This window comes from Mytilus galloprovincialis, chromosome 10, assembly GCF_965363235.1.
Source record: "Mytilus galloprovincialis chromosome 10, xbMytGall1.hap1.1, whole genome shotgun sequence".
Lineage (NCBI taxonomy): Eukaryota > Metazoa > Mollusca > Bivalvia > Mytilida > Mytilidae > Mytilus > Mytilus galloprovincialis.
This window is the reverse complement of record NC_134847.1, coordinates 33,527,161-33,550,913: the sequence shown is the minus strand read 5'-3', so window position 1 is coordinate 33,550,913 and position 23,753 is coordinate 33,527,161. Positions and strand designations below refer to the sequence as shown.

Sequence of the window (23,753 nt, the reverse complement as noted above, 5' to 3'; positions counted from 1 at the left end):
GTTTTGCTATTAGAATAATGATGATGGCAGATATTGTCTAACTCTATTTTAAGTTTATTTCATCGTGGTATAATTCAGAGCTTTAAATCTCGTATAGGCACTGATATATTGTTGAAGACTACATTTTTCTCTATATATCTTTTTGGTTTTTGTTCGTATCAAAATTGTTTTCTCATTGGCGTATTGATATCTATTCATATCTTTTAAAAACATAAAATAATCTAGACTGCGTAATAACCTTTATTGACATGAACATTTGAGATCAGTTCTATTGACCTATTTATTCATTTTATGTCCCTCTTGTGGTGTTAACCAGTTTCTTACACGTGTATTAATTAAAATATCTTCACTAGGAAAAATCTGTTCTGACTTAAAGTTAACTTATCTATGTCGAACTAACAATCTTGGGAGAATAATAAAACTATATATGAAATAAATGGCTAATGCATAGAAATCCCTGCAGTCTTAACATGGCTTAATTTTTATATAATCCACAATATAAAAAAGATAAACACACTCTTCAATATAGAAAATAGAATACTATTGTGGAAATAATGATTCAAATCATAAGCCATTATTTTATGCTTCTTGGCAATATGTCTTTGGTTATAAAAGGTCATCCAAACAAACAAATCTTCCGTATGTCAAAAACAAGGTCTCTATAAGAAAGTCTGATGGTTAACACTCAAGCTTCAGAAGAATAAAAGTGGATTCATTTAAATACGTTGGAAGCGTAGTGGAAAACAACAAAAAACAAACTTGTGCATTTGATGTCAGTACTGTTTACGTAAACAAGCAAAATTTTTAATGAATTCGTTTTGAACCAAAATTTACTTGCACATGAACTTGCAAAACGATTTTAGATAGTTGTGCGCAATGATATTAGGAATAACGTTTTTGTAGGGAGCCTTCTCGAACATCATGTGTCACTATACGAATTTAAACATGGGTCGAAAATTGGCATGCCGCTTTTTTTTATTAACGTATGTATATTGTGTCAGTCATAGATCAAATTTATTCGTTCGATATATGTTTACTTGTTTTGTTAAGTGTTTTTGATTGAGTTAAGCCATTTCAATTGATATTTTATAGCGTGTCTTTCTATATTGTCATGTAACACCACTACTTCATGTTAGGTGAAGTTTGACGCCTGTTAAAACGTTTAAACCCGCCAATGAGACAACTCTCCCCAAGAGACCAAAATGACACAGAAATTAGCAACTACAGGTTATCGTACGACCTTCAACAATGAACAAAGCCCATACCATATAGTCAGCTATAATAGGCCCCGAAATGACAAATGTAAAACAATCTAACAGCATAATAACTAGTAATCGGGATTTTTTGTTCAATGATTATCGCTTGTTGATGTAGTGCATACGTGTTTCTAAAGAATAGACTGCTGGTTTTCCTGTTTGAATTGTTTTGCACTAGTCATTTTTTAGGTCCCTTTATAGCTTGCTCTTCGTTGTGAGCCATGGCTCTGTGTTAAAGGCCTTACTTTGACATATAATGGTTTACTTTCAACTATAATTGTGACTCGGATGGAGAGTTGTCTCTCTAGTGAGCGACTGTCATACAAGTGAGTGGTTTAGCGCTATAAAACCAGGTTCAATCTACCATTTTCTACATTTGAAAATGCCTGTACCAAGTCAGGAATATGACAGTTGTTGTCCATTCGTTTGATGTGTTTTATTATTTGATTTTGCCATTTTATAAGGGACTTTCCGTTTTGAATTTTCCTCGGAGTTCATTATTTTTGTGAGTTTACTTCGCACTCATACCACTTCGTCTTATGCTAGTATCTATTTAGAAAGTTGATACTTGTATAATTCATGATATACATGGTTCTTATGAAATTTAAAAAAAATATTTAAATGGATGTAAAATGTTTTTCTTAGGCTTTTTGGTGTTACTTGATCATTGGTTTACTTTGTGGGTTTTTTTGTTAGCTTTTATTTTAAATGTTGTTTGTCATTTCGTCGTTTCTGTCGGAAAAAAAATATTAATGTATTTGTACGAGCTTTAGAAACAGGAGAATGGATGATTAGTTGTTGAGCTCGGTTTCGTATCGAGTACCAGGAACTATATTTTAGTTTCCCGACAATGTTCGTATATTGTGTGTATACTGCAACTGCATTGGCTTTTCTTTTTCAAAATATATTGTTTTACTGAAAAATACTGTATTGATTTGCGCGGACCACGATGGTGTCATCTCAAAATGTACTGGTTCCGAAACGTGTCACTGAACGCACACAACACGACAAGTAACCTGCTCCTCAAACTTAAATGAAATGGTTCTTCGTTGTATCACTATCAACGTAAACTTGTCCCGCTTCACAAATATTCCCCTGGAAATTTGTTATGAACAATTGGAACACACATTCTGCATGACTGTGTATCTTTATTCCGTTATGAACAAATACTGTAAATAATATTACTGAATATTTTTTCCATTTGATACCTATATTAAATTATGAATTATATTTCATGACATCAGAACACATCGAAAGACATTTATACTGATTGAGTATAAAAACTCGATGAACAGTTGAAATATTGAGAACTAGTTTATCTCCACCACATTTGCATGTGCTTGTCCAAGGTCAGAAACTTCGTAAGTGCATGGTTGTGTTATGTCATCTCTAATGTTTTATTTTATACCCTGGGCTATTAGGAGCTTGAATTGTTGCATGTATAGATACTGGCATGACTATTGTTGAAGGCTGTATGCTTATCTGAAGTCATTTCGGAGAATCTTTGTAAGAATTACAGATACATCTCATCTCTGTCTCAATAAATCAAACATTAGTAGTGATTGGTGTCCATTTAGATTTGGCGCTCTATATTAGAAATGTATGATTTTCGGACACTCACAGTTGAGGAATGTCTTTTGTTAAATGACTTTCTGTGAATTTGAAATTAAATATGTGTTTGCTGATTTATCTTGTTCCGCATTCAACTGGTGGTCATGATTTTTGCTAAACGATTATGTTCGCTGATTTTAATATTGAATTTGCTTCTTTTTGACGTGTTAACTATCCTTAGCAGCACAATGTTATACACCATCTGGGACTGTTATACAAACAAAATAGTCCCAGACATCATGCTTCTTTAACTTCCTTGTCCCAAGGCCGCGTTTGGCTGTGCGGGATGTACAAATATGCAACCAACGGTCAGGTCTGAAATGGGTTAGATCCGGCCTCGTGTAGGGAGAGTGCCACGCTTGTTGTTTATTGAAAATCCTTACAAGACCTAATTGGAGAGTCTTTATAAACTGTTGCAAGGCAAAATTATTATACAAATCAGAGATCATTTACTAGTGGAAATCAAATTGTCCACTCTTTATCTCAGTCAATTCACTTGGCAGAACCTATTATGGCTTTTGGATTTATTGTTAAATTGATCTCGTCCTGGATATGCATAACATATGCATATGTGGATGTTTAGAAACCAATAAGCAACCAATCAATCAAATAATCATGCTTTTACACCTGCATTAAAGAAAAGATTCCGCCGAAAATGCTTTATGTGTCAAGTTCTCTTTGGTGTATTTTTTTTTCGAATACGCATGTCTTTCAGTATAGATACAAGCAGGAGCAGATGTACTATACCCAGATCATGATGTGATGGTGCTTCTGCGTTTTTTCGTGTTTTTTATATGGTTTTAATATTTTTTTTAACCTTAAATTCATAATAAATGGGTATTTTCATGATTATAATGACTATTCTAATGACGTGCCAAAACTAAGAAATCGTTAATCAAATATTGAAACTTTGGAGTAGAGGCAATAAGGCCCTTATTTGGCCCAAAACTTACTGCAAATTTAAAAGTTATCCTACATATTTTTGAATTACTGTACAATATCTAAGATACAAGGTATTCAGAAAAAACAAAACAGTTTTGGACATTGAACAAGTTACCATGGCAACAAATCATGACTTAATTTGCATATTTTGTAAAATTTCGTGATTTTCTTTGTTTTTCATCAATTTTTTTTAAGTATATTTTAGATTGAAAAATTATGTGCGCACCCAAGAAACAACTTTATATTAAGTGAGATTTTGTCAATAGTTATAATAAAGCTTCTGTTAAATTGTTTTGTTGTTTCTTGGCTGCACACGATGTTTCCACAACAGAATTAAAGATAGAAAACTGCATAAATTCTGTATTTTTCATCATTTTTGTGAAAACAGTACATATTACGTAATTGAGACGTCATCAAATAAAAATCTTAATGTTTTTCATAGATATTTCTTGACCCTTTGCATTTCTTAACTTTATGTGCCAATTTGAGAAAGTTATCAAACATTTTATTTTCTTGGGCCAAAACCAGGCCTTAATGCCCCTACTCCTTTGTTCCTGCTCATGCTATAAAACCATATAGATATATTTTAGCAGAAATTCAGAGTTATAGCTTAAAAAGAATAGTTCGTCACCAGTATTTCAAAATTGTTGCTAGAAACCACAGATATTTCTGTAGTTAAGGATATTCGCTCCTCTATGTTCAATTGATGATTTTTGCAAGATGTTCGGAATCCTCTGTTTTTATCCATGTAGTGCCATTAAAAACTTTTCCCCACAAACATCTACTTTTCTTTTACATGATAATTTTTCACAGTTAAAAAGCCATAATTAAAAATACTGTGAAATCTTTGTTATCTTTTCATATTTTTTTAAGAAAAGGGTGCCAATGTAAAATGTATCATCGGAAAGTCTATAGATAATTATTTCCCGTCAAATCTTCAATGGTTTCAAGTTTTATATTGAAAACAAACACACGGGCCCTTATTTTTTTCTGCTTTTTTGTTTCTTCATCTATATACTATCAATTTATAACAGTCTTTCAAAAAGCTTGTTATCATTGAAATACTGTAGCTCATATCCTTGATTAACGGTAAACGGAAATACTTCATTTAATCTACTCAAGAAATAACTGTGGGATTTGTTTGTAATGAAAATATGAAATCTATTGTAAAATATTCGAGGCGTGAAAGGTTTTTTTTAACTATTATACTTGTAAAATAGTTCCAACCGTATTATTTAAAAGTACGTTGTAGTATCTAATTCATTAGATCGAAGAACGGGAGTAAGACATATCCATATTTATTATCTCCCCTTAGCATCGGCCATGCAAAAAAGAAAAAAAAACAATTATATTTTCAAAGACTTTTATTTAACTGTTAAAATGATTTTTAGTATCACATTGAGCACAATATTCCTTAACATAAAATCCAGGTAAAGCTGTAAGTATATATACACAAGGTGAAGCCGAAAAACAACATTAGAGCGAAGGAGAAAGCCAAACGGCAAACGACAACGCGGGTGAACTTTTAATTTTTTAATTTACAAAGCTTGTTTAATACTTTTGCAACCGTATTAAAATTAATTTCGTACATTTTGCAAGTCATGGTCGTTCATTTTTCATTTATCTCTTCATTTATGTAAGTTTCATCATTTGACATCAATCTGCCACCCTTAAGTTTATTTTCTCATATAAAATTTCATGATACTTGGACAGTTTTCACAACAACCAATCCATTCCAGCATCTTATCTTTTATGTCAAGTACTAGAGAATTTGCGGCCTCAAGACTGAGGTATGCCAGTGTTTATGCTAATTATAAATGCTTATTTAGTTCAGTATTAAACACTTACAAATGTAGTAACCAACCATGAGAACGATATGATCCAGTGGCTGGCACAGGCCCCCCTTTGTGTGAAAAGTTCTGGATATGCCAGAGATCACGCTTGGATATTCAGCTTATTTGCATCATAACAGCATAACTGAACAGGTGTTGGACTTAAAGTATTCATATTGACCAGAAACATATATATCAACAGGACTTATCACTACCTAATTGTAGCCGATTTCATCATCGGTTCATAGTAAACAAACATAAGATTCAGAACCACACCTGTTTAAATGTACTCACTATTATGGTACCCCAAATGACCGAATAACACTGTTATTATCTGAATAACACTTGAAATTTTAATATTAGCACATATTAGTGACTTTAAACATTGATTATTAAATAATAGTATGTTAGGCCTAAATTAAAACATTGTTTGTTTGCCCTTTTCCGACCCTATTTTTTTGAAACAGGGTAGGTAGGTAGGTAAAATATTTTATTTTTCTTTCCCAAAAAATAACTTGGCTCTGTACATTTTTTGTCATGGGTAGGCAGGTAGGTATGATATTTTATTTCATAGATACAAAATCTGCATGATATCATTTTTGTCTGTATTTGCTTTTGTTTAAGTATGATTTAACTGATCTTTACTATTATTAAAGTTTCTGGGACTATTAGTATAATATGAAAAACAAATATCATGTAGAATGTGAAGTTAATTCTTACATGTCTTATGCACTACAACATGTATTTTGTTTTCAAATATCAAAATATAGGGCTGTGCAGCATATTTTCAATGTTCATATGCCTGGAACTTTTAAGAGTTTTAACTTGCACTAATATTCTGTACTACGTACATGTACCTTGTATGCTTAGCTCGACCGAAAGGTTTATTAATATCATATATCTCCCTAGCATTGTTTGTGACACAGCTGTACACTGTCCAATTGTACAATCTATAGTACCGGTATGTTTTATTCCCACATTCTACCAATTTTTTTTAAATTTGAACTTAGATTATCATAGATGATATCTATGAAATAAAAAGAATATTTGACTAGAATATAAACCCAGTGCATTTCCCACCATCATCGTCATGCAACCAGTTAAAAGAGCTAAAACGAAGCGGTGTTATCAATAAAATATAAAAGACTTGAAACTCAATTGTCACATATTTTACATCGCATTTATAAATGGTCTGTACAATAAGGAAAACTTGGCGATTTTACTGCCAATTATTCTCCAATTCACAGGACTTTGGTTCATAACAGATATAAATAAAACGTCAAAGCTGGTTGAAGGCAGTGACATAATCATCCTAATCTATGGATCACCAATGGCCATCCCTACATAGGATACATTGTCTGTTAACAAAATATTATGTACACACGTTGAAAATTTTGTATTGGATGAACTTTTGGAATGAACCCTGCTCTTTATTGTATAAAGATACACATGATACAGGGCAACGTTCGTCATATCATTTCATAATTTTCAACATCGATTTCAATCAAATGCTTTGAATTTCTAAATGCAAGGCTTCATGCCAAGCGCTCACGTGATACCAAATGGACTTAACCTTATAAGAGGAAGATAAAACCCGAGGATTCCGGTAAAAAAGTTTCGAGCGGGAAATACAAATATAAGATTTTCGATAGGAACGAAAGATTAAATAAAAATAAAATATTGCTGGTATATACAAATAAAAGACTTTCAGTCTGAAGGAATTTATAGGGTCGGTCGGTAAAGGGCAAACAAACAATATTTTAATTTAAGCCTTATAAAGGATTTTATAACATCTTAAAAATGATAAAAAATGCAGGTAAGTTCATAAAATGCGTTATAAATTTAGTGTTTACATCCAACATGGCAACCAAGGATAATGCATATATACTATATGACATAGCTGCCATCTTTGGATGTACACACTTATTGACACTATTTTTAAAACGATCTTCATGAACTTACCTGCTAGCTGTAAATCATCTAAGTCATCAAATACACTTATAATATATTATTATTTAATAATTAATGTTTAAAAGTCACCAGTATGTGCTAATATTCAAATTTTAAGTGTTATTTGTCATTTCAAGTGTTATTCGGATAATAGCAGTGTTATTCGGTCATTAGTGTTACCCCTCACTATTATCCTAATAATTCCTGATAGTATCAAAAATTTCATTCAAACTAAGTTTTAAAGTGATGCCAGTGTAAAAAAGTTGTATCGAACTTGTAATCTGTCTCTCCAAAATTTTTAAAATCGTATTCATTTCATGACAGAAGGTTACTGAATGTAAATTTGGTAATAAAAAAAATGAGCCTATGGCATTCCCAAACCATTATAAAACACTTCACATCAGATATTTTGGTTATTTTACAAAATATGTCTCTGACTGTCAGTGTCAATGACAATGTATGGCAGTATTATTCTCCTTTTTCTAAGAGTGCCATCAGGAGTTAACATGTATAAATGGAAGACATTTAACACAGAGTTAGTGTTTGAATTCACACACAGTTCCCCGGCCTGGCAGTGACAGAACTTTTTACCAAAAAGTTACAGAATTTTTTACCAAAAAGTTAACCTTCCCCATAACACTTGAATTAATGCAATGCAATAAAACATACAAAAAGCCCACTCATTCTCAAAATTTATACATATATATAATAAAAGACATCATTTCTTATACAGCAAAAATCCTGCAATCTGGTTGGTTGATTACCCCAATGTTAATAGCACCCAACTCTTCCCCTGGGAGAAATGAAATTTTGCCCAAAATTCTAATACTAGTAGATGAAATATTGCCTACATAAAGAAAAAAACAAAGAATGAATGAATAAATTTGAGGACAATAAATTTTTTTTTTTCTAAATTAATTTTTTTCCCTAAAAGTATCAAAAGAACAGAAAAAGTTTGGACTCTTTGAAAAATGATAAAATAACTGTCTATAATTGCATGTATGACAATTTTATATCTATGAAATAATGAAGACAAGTCTGACAGTATTTTAAGACTACATTGATAAGGCTTACATTGTACTGCTAGTAGTTACATTTATTCCAGTTCTAAATTATACAATTTTTTCATGATGTCTCAAAGCAGGTTTAAATGTTTTTCGAAGAAACATGTTTAAAATTTCTAAAACACAAGGAATTATTCAATTCTGGAATAATTTTGAATTCTGGTAAACTGTTAAGAAAATTTATGATGGAAAACATATGTCTAAATCCAATATTTAGGGAGGTTAGGGTTTGTAAGTTCATACTGAAATATAAATGAAAGTAAATCTAGGTTAGTCTTCAGTTCACATTTGTCATCAATTTTCCAAAATTCAGTTTTAAATTATGCAGGATTCAATTGATTATTTGTTTTAAAAGAAAGCTTTTTTCTGACTTTAATTTGTCTTTTAAAAATTAATACTTAAGCTATAGCTATCAATTTCATTTTCAGATTAGAATGTGGTGGTGATATATTTAAAAGAAAAAATGGATAATTTGAACTCTATTCCTTTACCACCTACAAGTACCATTCCCCTGCCTTTAGATAGTGAACCAAAGCTAGTCATTACATCATCTACAAGTGGGGAGAGGTCTGTCAGTACTGTTTCTGCTGATGCCAAAGCTGTTTCTGGTGACGCAGAAGAAAATGGTGCCAAAAGTTCACACAAAGAGAAGAAAAAACACAAGAAAGAGAAGCATAAACACAAACATAAACACAAAGAAAAATCAAAAGATAAAAAGAAAAGCCATCAATTGATAACTCCTGAAGTTCTTTCCCAGCATGCATCAGCCATAAAGGCGGCCATGTTGAAAGAAGTTCAGAGTGATTCTAAAGATGGTGACTTGTCACAGACCATTGTTGACGATTTATTTAAAGATTTCTTAGCGACAAAAATGAATGAAATTGAATCTGCATATAAACAAGCAGCAGAGAAGAAAGACAGTGAAAATGAAGTTGCAAATTCGGTTGATGAAATGAATAGACTGTTAGATGATGAATTATACAGTATTAACCAAAATACTCCATCACCCGTTAAAAAAAGTGCTCATTCTAAAAGATCTCATGATAAAAAGTCTAGCAAATCTGACAGTCTAGCTTGTGAAGCAAAATCATCTGTGACATCAGTTCAGGCAAATTTGCCTGATAAATTGCCATATACAGAATTGAGTAAAACATTTGACAAACCAATCTCCAACCAAAAGAAATTGTCAATTTTAGAATCAAGTGAACCTTCCGATGATTCACTTTCATCTACTATCAAACAAGTTAAATCTATGCCTGTGGATGTTACTATAACTGAGATTCAAATCAAGGAAAAAGTTCAGGATCATGTTATAAAACTACCTGCTAAAGATCTATCATGTCTATCTCAGGAAAAGAATTCAGTTTTTGATCAGGTAGATTGTTCTGTGATGAAAGAGACTTTAGAAAGAAAAGAAGAGGATCCTTCGTTGGAACCTGGTAAATGTGTTCCAAAGCCAGGCAAATTTCAGCTTGCATTTAAAATTAGTCAAACAAGTGCTGATTTGATATCCTCAGGAGCTAAAAAAGATGAAACACAGCTGGCTTCACTGAAGAAAAATCTTGAAGAAGGTAATTCAAAATCTTTCTTAGAATAAAAGTAGAATTCCTATTTTTAATAAATTTTATACAGGCTGGATTAATTTTGATGACCCAAAAAACGATTATATTGTTGTCAGTGCTTGTTTATGCTCCCATCTGGGAATTGGATTAGTCTTTATTCAACACCAGTAACTCACATGTATCTTTAATGACTTATGGAAGGGAATATTTCAAGTTACAAAAAAATGTATAATACATTGTACCAAGATAACTGTTTGTATTTATTGCTGATTAGAATACTTTTTAATGGACTATTAGTCATGATATTTTAAACATACATATTCTTGTCAATTGATTTAAAGGAAAAATAGGAATATGGTGTATAGATGTACATGTAGGACAAAAAATTTCAATATGAATAAAAATGTGATATGAACTCTCCATCAAAGTCGCAATGTATGAAAAATTGTACAGTTAAAGGTCAAAGTAAGGCCTTTAACACAGAGCCTTGGCTCACAATAAACAGCAAGCTATAAAGGGCCCACAAATGAATATATACATGTATCAATAACAAATCAAACAGAAACAAGAAACACGTATGAATCACATCAGCAGATGACAACCAGTGAACAACAGGCTCCTGAGTCCTGACTACACCGTTTGTGTGACCCAAATCAGTGGAACAACAAATTTTCTCTACCTTGTCTGAAAGTCTCACTGTATGGCAAGCAACACAGAGCAAAGCTCACACATCACTATATTAGGAGAGTTGGGGAAAAGTTGTTTTATGTAAAAGTTTAAGTGTATGGATGTATGAGTAAAAATGTGGTATGAACTCTCCATACATGTACAAGCCACTGTATGAAAAGTTGAAAACCGACCTTTAGGTGACAATGTAAAATAAAATCAAACGGGGGGAAAAAACCAGCTATCTTTGAACTTTAATAAGTATCGCAAGCTTATGTCCAAACTCCAAAGGACCATTGGTTTTTAAGTAGAAATCTTGTGTTTCAACTATTGTTAAAATATGGGATGCATTTATTTATTATGTCATTTATCATGTTTATTTGTGAAATTGTTACAGGGGAGGTAATATCCTCTGGTCATGGTTCTTCATCCGATTCAGACAGTGACGAAAAGGAAGACGTAGAGGATGCAGAAGATGAAGATGCTGATATTTCTGAAACAGGATCGCTCAGTGATTCAGATAAGGAAACAAAAGACAAATCTAAGAAAAAGAAAAAGAAAAAGAAACACAAAAAGAAGAAGAAGAAACACAAAGTTGCCAAAGAGAAAGACAAAGATCTCACTGAAAATAAAAGTAAACGGAAACATTCCTCTCAAAGATCTACATCAAGGTATGCTTTTGTGAATGAATTCAACAGAGGTTACTTATCATGCAATACCAATAACAATAGGCTTGTAATAGTAGCTCATGAAGATTTTCACCGGTCTAGCAAATTTTTTATGTAAATTTTTAACCAACACTTGATATGAATTTGTTTTGGCAAACATTTGAACAACAACATTAGTACCATAAATCTCCTGACCTTGTCGTCTTTAAACTGTTTAAGTATTATTTTTCCTCATTCAGAAATCAAGTATTCAAAATACTGGATTTGTAGTCTGGCACACAATTTTGTACTCCAAGTTCTGAGCAAACTTATATGACCTAAAGCCCTTGTCTCAAAAATATTTGTCGGAAAAGACTTACTTGCTGCAGATAAAGAAATGACATATTTTACCCTCTCTTTCTTACAATATACATGCATGTAGGAAAAGACTGATATTATTGGAAAAATATATATAACATGCGTTTAAAAATGCTTCTAATTTTTATTTCTTTTCTTTTTTTATTAGATCAAAATCACCAAAAAAGCACAAAAAGTCACAAAGTCCTTCAAAGGACGCAGGGAAAAGATCAAGAAGCAGGTCCTTCTCACCAAGACATGGAGTTTGGCGAGACAGGAGTCGTTCTAAAGACAGGAAAAAGAAAGAAAGAAGCAGATCATTTTCACCAAATCATGGAGTATGGCGAACCAATAAACATAGACATGAAAGGGATAGATCGAGGTAAAGTTGAATCATTTTACAGAAAAAGATCATGTAATGACTGAAAAAATTAATTAGGGGAAGGGTTTGGACTACACATTATATCTTTTTATGTGGATATAAGAGATGGTAAAGGATATATAATTAAAGTAGAATTTGGTAAAAGATAAACATTACACTCATAGATCTGGTTAAAAAGTAAACTTTACCCTTATAGATCTCAGTAAAAGATCAAAATAACCATTACATATCTTAGTTGAAGATACACTCTTGGCCAGTGATAAAAATAACACTCAGTTGCTAGTATTTAAAAAAAATGATAAACATGACACTGATAAATCTCTGTAAAAGAATTTTCAGAAAACATTGCAAGGTTTTTATACCATCGCAAAAATTTTTGATTGTATAATGGTATGATGTCGTCGTCATCGTCTGAAGACACTTTTGGTGTCCAGATAATAACTTTAGTTAAAGGGAATGAATCTCTATTAAATTTAGTAAGAAGGTTAAATACCACAAAAGGAAGGTTGGGATTGATTTTGGGGATGATGGTCCCAACTGTTTTGGAATTAGGGGCCCAAAAGGGGCCCAAATCAAGCATTTTTCTACTTTCTGGATATTAACTTGTGTATAAGTATTTCAATTGCTTTGAAATTGTACCACAATGTTTAATACCATAATTAGAAGGTTTGGATTCATTTTGGGGGTTATGGTGCCAACAGTTTAGGTATTAAGGTCCAAAAACTAGCATTTTTGTAGTTCCTGGACAATAACTTGTGTGTAAGTATATGGATCTCTCTAAAATTGTACCACAAGTTTCATATCACAAAAGGAAGCTTGGATTGGGTTTGGGGGTAATTGCCCAATTCATGCGGGAACTAGGGGCAAAAAAAGGGCCAAAAACAAGCATTTTTCTAGTTTCCAGACAATAACAGTAAGTTTGCAGTAGGTTTTTTCAGGTCATACCTAAGTAATAGAATACAGCAAGTAAACATTTGCAATGTTAATTCTGATAAAAAAGATGTGAAATTTGGTGTCCCCCAAGGATCTATACTAGGTCCTCTATTATTTGTCTTATTTATAAATGACCTTCCCCTTTGCATTAAAAATTGTAAAACACACTTGTAAATGTTGTATGCTGATGATACTACTCTTCATAAATCCGGGAAAAGTATAGAAAATTTACATGATGATGTTCAGTAATATTTATACAAAGTTGAAGAATGGTGCAAAATGAATAATATGTTCATCAATACCAAAAAAACTAAATGTTGGTTACTGGAACAAGTCAGAAGTTATCAACCCAAACTTTTCAACCAAATTTAGTAATAAATTCAGAAACACTACAAAATTCATCATGTGAGAAATTATTAGGTGTTAAAATTGACAGCACACTTAGCTGGAAAAATCAAATTGATCAAATTTGTGCTAGTATTTCATCAAGAATATACCTTCTTTCTACATTAAAGGAATTTTTAGATATTAATGCCAGGAAAGCATATTATAATTGGTATTTTCTGCCTCTCATCGATTACTGCTGTATTGTTTGGGGAGAATGTAAAAATGAAGGGATAGTAAGAATATTAAAACTTCAAAAAAGAGCAGCAAGATTAATTCTTGATGCAGACCCATTATCCCCATCAGCCTCCTTATTTAAAGAACTTGGATGGATGACAGTAGAAAACAGAATCAAATACCACAAATATTTATTGCTGTTTAAATGTATGTGGAAAGAAGCACCACAGTACCTATTTCAAAAGTTTCAACTTATATATGTTAATAATCCTTATGCCTTAAGGGGTGTTACTCAAGGTAATTTGATAGTTCCAAAGCCAAAAACTGAACTGTTTAAAAAATCTTTTGCTTATTCTGGATCAGTGTTATGGAACAGACTACCATATGAAATGTGTAAAGTGCAAAACACTTATTCTTTTAAACAAATTATAAAACAATACTTGAGACAGTCCCAATAATCAGTCTGAAATGATTGCAACTATTACTCTTAGAATGTATGATTTTAATGATTTGTATATTATATCTATTTACTACATGCAATCTGTAAGTGTTTTATATCTTTTAATCCTGGTACATGTACATTGAACTATTATGTCTATACAATTATGTTTATATGTTGTATGTTTGCTTTTTATGCCCCACCTACGATAGTAGAGGGGCATTATGTTTTCTGGTCTGTGCCTCCGTTCGTCCGTCCGCTTCAGGTTAAAGTTTTTGGTCAAGGTAGTTTTTGAAGAAGTTGAAGTCCAATCAACTTGAAACTTAGTACACTTGTTCCCCATGATATGATCTTTCTAATTTTAATTCCAAATTAAAGTTTTGACCCCAATTTCACAGTCCACTGAACATAGAAAATGATAGTGCGAGTGGGGCATTCGTGTACTATGGACACATTCTTGTTTCTCTTATTATTATTATTTTTTTTGTTTTATTTTATTTTTTTTACTTGTATTGTATACATGTATATGTGGGCCTCAGGGAAGATTAGTAATTGTAGCTAACTGTGTTTACCCTCTTTAAATAAAGAATTTATTATTAGGGCCCTGCCAAAGGCGGGTCGCCCTATAGTGATCAGTCTGTCCGTCCGTCCGTCCGTAACACTTTAACTTTGTGTCCGCTCCATATCTAGAGAACCATTATGATTTCATACTTTATACTTTACATGTTTATTAACCACCACCAGAGGGCGTGTCATGATGTATGTACAACTTCCTAGGTCAAAGGTCAAGGTCAAAAAACTTTGGATTCAGTTGACAACCCTGTGTCCTGTGGTGAAGATCGTGTCCGCTCTATATCTTGAGAACCGTTATGATTTCAAAGTTTATACTTGACATGTATATGAACCAACACCAGAGGGTGTGTCATAATTTATGAACGACTGCCTAGGGCAAAGTTCAAGGTCAAAAACTTTGGTTTCAGTTGACAACCCCATGTCCTATGGTAAAGATTGTGTCCGCTCTATATCTTGAGAACCGTTATCATTTCAAAGTTTATACTTGACATGTATATAAACCAACACCAAAGGGTGTGTCATAATTTATGTGCAACTTCCTAGGTCAAAGGTCAAGGTCAATAACTTTGGTTTCAGTTGACAAACCCATGTCCTATGGTAAAGATCGTGTCCGCTCTATATCTTGAGAACCGTTATCATTTCAAAGTTTATACTCGACATGTTTATAAACCAACACCAAAGGGTGTGCCATAATTTATTTACAACTTCCTAGGTCAAAGGTCAAGGTCAAAAACTTTGATTTCAGTTGACAAACCCATGTCCTATGGTAAAGATACAATTTTTAATGCACATTATTCACAGCGGGGCCCACAGAGATGGCTCCCATCTCAATGATATCTAGTTATTATTATTATTATATTATTAACTCGTGTTTAAGAATATGGATATCTCTGAAATCAAACTACAAGGTTCCATACTACAGAGGAAAGGCTGGGTTTGATTGTGGGGGTAATTGCTCCAATGGGGGATTAAAAAAATTTGGGGAAATCCAATTTTTTTAAGGGGTTCAAATTTTTCAAATTTAAAGTTTTTTTAAATTTTCAAGAAGAATCTTTAATTGCACAGTATTGTGCAATAGATTTGTAAAGATCTTGACATTTATTTTGTGTCAGAAACCTATACTAAGTCAAAATTTGATGGCAATCCAAATTCAGACAGAAGCAAGCTTGAATATTGTGTCCAAATTTGCCACAACTGTTCAAGGTTCAACCTCTGCGGTCGTATCAGGCTGTGCTCAGCGAAGCATTTTATTTTAAATGGAAATTATGCAAGTGCATGTGTAACTCAATGAAAAGACCACACATTTTGATATCTGATGCACATATGTGTATGCAGTATTATTAATCTCAGCTTTTGTTCGTTATTTAAAATTGCAATAATTTCTGAATTTACAGTGAACATGAATCATTGTACATTATAGGAAAAAATAAACATCACAATCAGAGGTCTTTGAAAGATCAACATGACCCTTGGTTTTTAGCCTATTGAAATGTTTATTCCTTTGTTAAAAATTTACAAAATTGAAATGGTTATTTTCATCGTTTTGTAGAGAACGAGAAACCGATAAAAAATATGATCGTCATCATGAAAGAGAAAGACACAGAAGTCGAGATCGAGAAAATGAGAAAAGGGATTCTGAAAGACGGTATGGTAAATGGAGATCCAGAAGTCGATCAAAAGAAAGAAAGGGAGACAAATCCAAAAATGATGATCTGCGGTTGAAGATTGATAAAGCCAAACTTAGGGAAATTGCAATGTAAGTCAATATTCATATTTTGCTGATAACATGCTATAAGTTTGTTCCAAACAATATGGGTATTTAGAGCTATTTTAGTATTCAACATTGATCAAAGGTTAAAATACCTTGCTTGCAAGCTTTGTTTGGTTGTTCTGTCAAACATTGCGCCTAATGGGAGTGTGAAACGAAAAAGTGCTAAGAAAATCTGTGTTAATTTGATTGCCTTATCTTGTATCACAAGACGATATTACGGTGTTTCAATTGGCTATTCATTAGGTCATTGATGACTCTCAAAGGTTAAGACGATGAACATTTCGCCCATGGCAACTGACTTATGTGATTCCTTCAATAATATGCAAAACACTTACACATTTCAACTGACAATCTTCTCTTTTTGTCTAATTTTATTAAATTCTGAAGCTTACATAAAGTCTTAAAATGTCTGATATTAAAGTTTGACACCGGAAAAGGACATATGACATCATACAGGAATGTACAAAAGACTAGATCAACATTTTGCAGAATTTTTAATTTACACATTGAGAGTGTTGACCATTTGAGAATTAGTTTTAACAACTTGTATTAAAATTTAGCTAGAAGTCAACTCATGTTATTTAATTTACAGCAGATTCCAACGAGTATGAAGCTACAGGTAGATTCTTTGATTAGCTTCCTTGCTAGCTCAACCATGAAATGATTATTACCTTAAAATTGGGAGGAGCATAGCACTAATTCGTCATCCAATGAAAACACTCATATCAATGGCCTGTTTATAATAATAATGTATGATTCATACAAACAGATTTACCTACACAACTTTGCAAATTAAATTTTATTTCTTAGTCTTTGATTGAATTAAAAAATTCTTTGTATTACAATAAATTAGAAGTGGAGTTACGGTTTATGTTTTGTTTAAAGATGATAATATTTAGTGTTGATTCAATGCTAAACAAATAGAAATTTTATAGAAAATCCACATCATTTCCACTTGTACTCTCATAGTTGGCAATTTGGTACTTGATAGATGGAGGATTATTGCAAGCAGTGCTAGCAATGATTTCCTAAAAAACAAGTTTAGAAATTTAGATATTGGTTTAAACAAATATACATAAATATGGACCAATTCAAGTACACCTTCTAGGGTGCGCTTGACTTTTGTGACTTAGCACAATTTTTTTTAATTTAAAGGTTGTAATAGGACTTTTTGTAAACTTTAAACGCTAGCACATCATAGAAAATCAAGAGAGTAATCTATGCTTAAAATTTTATAACAAAAATATCTGTGGATTGAAATAAAATTGGCAATTCAAATACACCTACAACATGCTTGTGAATCAATACATTTTAAATTTAGATTGAAAACTTATTTTTAAACTGACTTGTAAAACTAGTTTTACAATGTTTATATTCTGTCACTAGTTTTGATTGGTTCTCTGTTTAACTATTGACTCCACCCACAGGCTTGTGTACCTTACCTAATAATGATTTCATGGTTGAGCTAGCAAGGAAGCTAACCAAAGAATCTACATATAGCTTCATACTCATTGGAATCTGCTGTAAATAGTAATAATGAAACTTGCAGAAGGCTCTTTTATTATTGTATTGAAATTAGATAACTTGAGTTGATACCAAGCGATATCCCATTCTCGCTCATTATGAAATCTATACCGTAAAGCGGGTTATTTTCGCGGGTGTAAAATTTTGTGATTTCCTTTGAATAAGGTAAATGAAATATGTTGGCGGTTATTATTTTGGCAGATTCAATGTTTTTATCAATACCTTTGCATGTGTACTTTTAAATTATTGGAATTTATTTTGGCGATTTGTTGCAAAAATAAGAGAAAATTTACACCCCACGAAAATAACCCCCTATACTGTAATTATCTTTCAAGTGTCTGACTGAAAACAATATGATAGTATGCATTGTGCAATCAAATTTTTCAAAAAAAAAGTTTGATATTTGAGGAAACATCCAAACAAAGAACTTGAGGTATACAACCAAATATTAAAACTTTTGATTGGCATGGAATATTACAATGTATGTGTTTTTTTTTATGCCCCATTTGTTTTCTGATCTGTGCATCCATTTGTCTCTTTCTTCCTTCGTTCGTCTGTCTATCCCGCTTCAGGTTAAAGTTTTTGGTTGAGGTAGTTTTTGATGAAGTTGAAGTCCAATCAACCTGAAACTTAGTATCCATGTTCTTTATGATATGATCTTTTTAATTTTAATGCCAAATAAGAGTTTTTACCCCATTTTCACAGGCCACTGAACATAGAAATTGATAATGCAGATGGGACATCCATGTTCTAGGGACACATTTTTGTTCATCCCTGTACCTCTATTTCTTCTTGTTCAAATAATTACCATAAACACAAATTTGTCCCCTAAGGATAAGTTTTCTGGTTGTAAAATCATAACAAAATATTATTAGGGCCCCGCCGACGGCGGGTCGCCCTATAGTGATCAGTCTGTCCGTCCGTCTGTCCGTCTGTCCGTCCGTCCGTCCGTCTGTCTGTCCGTCCGTCCGTCCGTCCGTCCGTCCGTAACACTTTCGTGTCCGCTCCATATCTAGAGAACCGTTATGATTTCATACTTAATACTTAACTTGATTATTAACCAACACCAGAGGGTGTGTCATGTTGTATGTACAACTTCCTAGGTCAAAGGTCAAGGTCAAAAACTTTGGTTTCAGTTGACAACCCCGTGTCCTGTGGTGAAGATCGTGTCCGCTCCATATCTAGATAACCATTATGATTTCAAAGTTTATACTTGACATCCATTTTAACAACCACCAGAGGGTGTGTCATGATGTATGTACAACTTCCTAGGTCAAAGGTCAAGGTCAAAAACTTTGGTTTCGAGTTGACAATCCTGTGTCCTGTGGTGAAGATCGTGTCCGCTCCATATCTAGATAATCGTTATGATTTCAAAGTATATACTTGTCATACATTTTAACCACCACCAGAGGGCGTGTCATGATGTATGTACAACTTCCTAGGTCAAAGGTCAACGTCAAAAAAACTTTGGTTTCAGTTGACAACCCTGTGTCCTGTGGTGAAGATTGTGTCCGCTCTATATCTTGAAAACCGTTATGATTTCAAATATTATACTTGACATCTATTTTAACCAACACCAGAGGGTGTGTCATGATATATGTACCACTTCCTAGGTCAAAGGTCTGTCTGTCTGTTGGTCTGTCCATCGCTAACAAATTTGATCCACATTATATTTTGAGAGGACAGCTGTTATTATTTCATACTTTATACCTGACAAACATTTTCAACTTAACATATATATTAACCAACACAAGAGAATGTGTCATAATGTATGCATCCTAGGTCTAAGATCAGTCTGTCGGTCTGTCCATCTGTTCGTTGTTCTTAACAAATTGTGTCCGCTCTACCTCTCAAGAACCATTAATATTTCATACTTTATACTTGGTGGGTCATAATATATTGAAGGCATAATTCTAAAAATATGTGACAAATATCAATTGGGCAGCACCTTTAAACATATTGTTCAAACATCAATCCATATATCCAGAAGTCACCTTAGAGTAGTAATCAATGAGTTCACATCATGCAGTCATATCACTATTATACTATGAAAGTAAGATGAGAATATTTATCAGTTTTAACTTAAAATCTTAGATCAAAATCACACATGAGACTATGTAATAACTTCAAGTAATGCTTCATATCAGATTATCCATACAACTTATTTACCCCACGTTATTGACAGCGGGGCCCACAGAGATGGCTCCCATCTCAATGATATCTAGTTTAATCAAACTTAAGCAAGTACTTGTAAATTATGAATAGATTTTTATCTTCTTTAAAATATAATATCCATAAAATTTAGATTGGAAATGGGGAATGTGTCAAAGAGACAACAACCCCATCAAACAGCGTAAAACAGCCTAAGTCCAGCAGTTTACTTTTATAATACAGCAAGCTGAGAGTGTTCAATTACGTTTTGGTAAGACTGTTTATTTTTATGTGTATATCTTTTTTTGGCTTTTCCAGGAAAAATGCCTTAGCAATGGCCAAAGCTGGGTCAACGGTAGCTGGTGTAGATTTTGCTTCAATTAAGGCAGGTGGCAAATCTATTGATGAGCTGACAGGTTAGATTTATATTATTAGTTGAGACCCCAATTATTCTTGGTTATTTTATACTAAACTGACAGTCTAAATATCATAATTTTTAATGAGAGGGGTCATAATTTCTGGTTGTATCAGGTGGTTAAGAAATTACTGTATTATATTATACCCCATTCAAGAAGTAAGGGCTATATTGCAATCACTTTTTCTGTCAATTGTCTTTTCTTTCAACCAAAAAATATTTTCATTACTCTTTTCCAATAAACCAATGAATAGAAATGCTGAATATTTGGTCATCAGCTATGTATAGATTACTGTAGATTCAGAAATTATTGTGAGGTTTTTATTATGAGGAAAAATGTGACAGAGTTGTAAACGCAATAATTTCGTTCCTCTGTTTGTTCGTTCGTTTGTCCATCTGTCCCACTTCAGGCTAAAGTTTTTGGTCGAGGTAATTTTTGATGAAGTTGAAGTCCAATCAACTTGAAACTAAGTACACATGTTCCTTATGACATAATCTTTCTAATTTTAATGCCAAATTAGAGTTTCTACCCTATTTTCACGGTCCACTGAACATAGAAAATGATTATGCGGATGGGGCATCCTCGTACTAGGGACACATACTTGTTTATGTTGCCTTATGTCATTGATTGATTTTACTATCCTGAATTGTTTTAAAAGAACAATTTAGCATTCTGCAGAGCAGATATTTGTAAATGTAAGATTGTCGTCTGCAATATTAAAAGAAATTATGGTATTTCTATTTCAAAGCATTTGCCATATTTTTCAAATTGATTTAATTATACCCCACGCAACGGGTTGCGGAGGGTATAATGTTTTTGACCCGTCCGTCCGTCCGTCAGTCCGTCCGTCCGTCAGTCCGTCCGTCAGTCCTGTATCTTGTCATCGCAACTCCTCTCAAACCACACAACAGAATTTCACAAAACCTTTTCAGATAATAAGGACATACTATGTAGTTGTGCATATCGACGGGAAATTGCAATTCAATTTTTTTTCTAGGAGTTACGCCCCTTTGAACTTATTTGCCTCACTATACTGTTGACTCCTCTCGCTTGGAATTTATGTACTACTGCAACACTTTGTCATCGCAACTCCTCTGAAACCACACAACAGAATTTCATGAAACTTTGTAGATGATAAGGACATACTATGTAGATGTGCATATTGACAGGAAATTATGATTCAATTTTTTTTTCTTATACAGTTTCCTTTTCTTACACTTATTTAATTTCTCCAATGACAATGTGGGGACGTGGGGTATGTGAGCGCGCTCACTAAGGTTCTTTAATTGAAAAAAAAAAAAAGATGCATAATTGATAATTGATAGTAATAGCATTATTGCTCAAACGTATGATGTCTCATCAAAATAGCATACAATTTATATATAGAATAGAAATTTAAATATATTCATGATATTCAGGAAGTGATTTGAAATCTTTTAGCAAGGGGTATGCAAATTTATCCTGATGGAATCCAATGAAAATTATTTTTGATAGGTTGCTTGTAATTTCCAACCGTAATTTTTATTCTTTACCTTTTAGCAACAAGTAAATTAGTGTTATATATGTAATTTTGTATCATTAAAGCATTGATATGATATGTTTTTATTTGCAGAGTTTTGTGCAAGAATTGCATCTAAGGAAAAATTGAAACATCGACCAGCTGGGTTGACTAGTTCTTCATCATCTGATGAGGGTGGGAAGAAAAGTGACGATGATGAGGACTCACTGATTCATCATCCATTTAAAGTCAATGAAAAATCTATTACATTGAATATCAGGGTAATTATTATTGTGAACCCAATCATACTTTACCACAGATTCACCTAATAGTTACCTGTCCATTTAAACTTTTGGCAGTTCTACTTTCAATAAAGTTATGAGAAAAACAAATACTGTATAGTCCGCTTTAAAAGGCCTCAACATGCAAAATGTGAAACAATTAAAACCAGAAGACTAATTACTTTATAAGAAAACAATTTACAAAAAAAAACTTATATGACAAACATAAATCAACAATAATCACTGAATCAGAGGCTCCTGAGTAGTTTCAAGCACATAAAGAATGTGGCTGGGTAAAGCATGTTTGTGAGCACTCAATTCTCCACTTTCACCTGGGACAAGGTTGAAACAGCACAACATAAGAATAGCATTGTTTATAAAATAGTAATAAAAACACCACATAAAGCGAAAATAAACTCTTCAGGATATTCCAAAACTATTTATTTATTTACTTAAAAATGTTAACATGTATATTTTCTATGTTTCTTGCCAGAATGCTGTTCCTTTACCAATCCTTAATGCTCAAGAGAAGATAACTCAACAAGCAACATTACGCCTGCAGTTCCCTGTTGATAGTGGTAATGTGCACAGAACAAAGGAGTTAGAGTGGGTACCAGTTCAGAAAACAGAAACAGTGAAAACCTCTGTGGTTGCTGTGACTACAAATGCTGTTGCCTTGCCATCAACAACTCCTTCAGGGGGGACAACTACGACAACAGTTACGGCTGTTGTACCAACGGTGTCAACAGAGGTCAAGTTGATGCCTGTGAAAGACGAGGATAGAGTTTTTGTTGAAACACAAGTACAAGAGGTAATTTTTGTGCCCCATTATTTATTTTTTTGCTTTGATTGTTCGTTGGTTCCTCCCTCTGTCTGTCCCGCTTCAGGTTAAAGTTTTTGGTCAAGGTAGTTTTTGATGAAGTTGAAGTCCAATCAACTTAACTTAGTATACATGTTCTGTATGATATGATCTTTTTAATTTTAATGCCAAATTAGAGTTTGGGACCCAATTTTAAACATAGAAAAGGAAAGTGTGATTAGGGCATCCATGTACTATGGACACATTCTTGTTAACATGTGATCCAGATACAATTTATACATAAGTTCTGTCTTTTGTGAAAATATTGAGGACTCAGAAATATGTGTATCCAGTTGGAACTAGATTTGTCTGAACTATATATCATAAGATTCCTATTTACAAAAATTTGTTTGATGCCATGGTGTTACTAATAATTTGGCCATGAATTTTCCATCTATCAGTGATATTTAAGGGTATAATTTCAGTAGTTGTCTTCTCTACACAAACACAAGATCTGTTGAGACTAAAGCATATTTTT

General features: G+C 32.9%; 1 protein-coding gene across 7 annotated transcripts in view; it reads left to right on the top strand.

The window, feature by feature from the left end:
* The first annotated feature begins 5,120 nt into the window (after window positions 1-5,120).
* LOC143047421 (uncharacterized) overlaps window positions 5,121-23,753 on the top strand; it is a 30,203-nt gene continuing 11,570 nt past the window's right edge. For 6 of the 7 annotated variants that reach the window (XM_076220468.1, XM_076220466.1, XM_076220471.1 and 3 more), the window contains exons 1-8: window positions 5,121-5,247; window positions 9,084-10,226; window positions 11,281-11,554; window positions 12,057-12,269; window positions 16,325-16,531; window positions 20,540-20,637; window positions 22,250-22,416; window positions 22,910-23,227. In XM_076220468.1, coding sequence (XP_076076583.1) covers window positions 9,119-10,226; window positions 11,281-11,554; window positions 12,057-12,269; window positions 16,325-16,531; window positions 20,540-20,637; window positions 22,250-22,416; window positions 22,910-23,227 — 2,385 coding nt within the window. In that variant the 5' untranslated portion in view covers window positions 5,121-5,247; window positions 9,084-9,118. The remainder of the gene's footprint in view (window positions 5,248-9,083; window positions 10,227-11,280; window positions 11,555-12,056; window positions 12,270-16,324; window positions 16,532-20,539; window positions 20,638-22,249; window positions 22,417-22,909; window positions 23,228-23,753) is intronic. The other variant, XM_076220467.1, reaches the window with a different exon arrangement.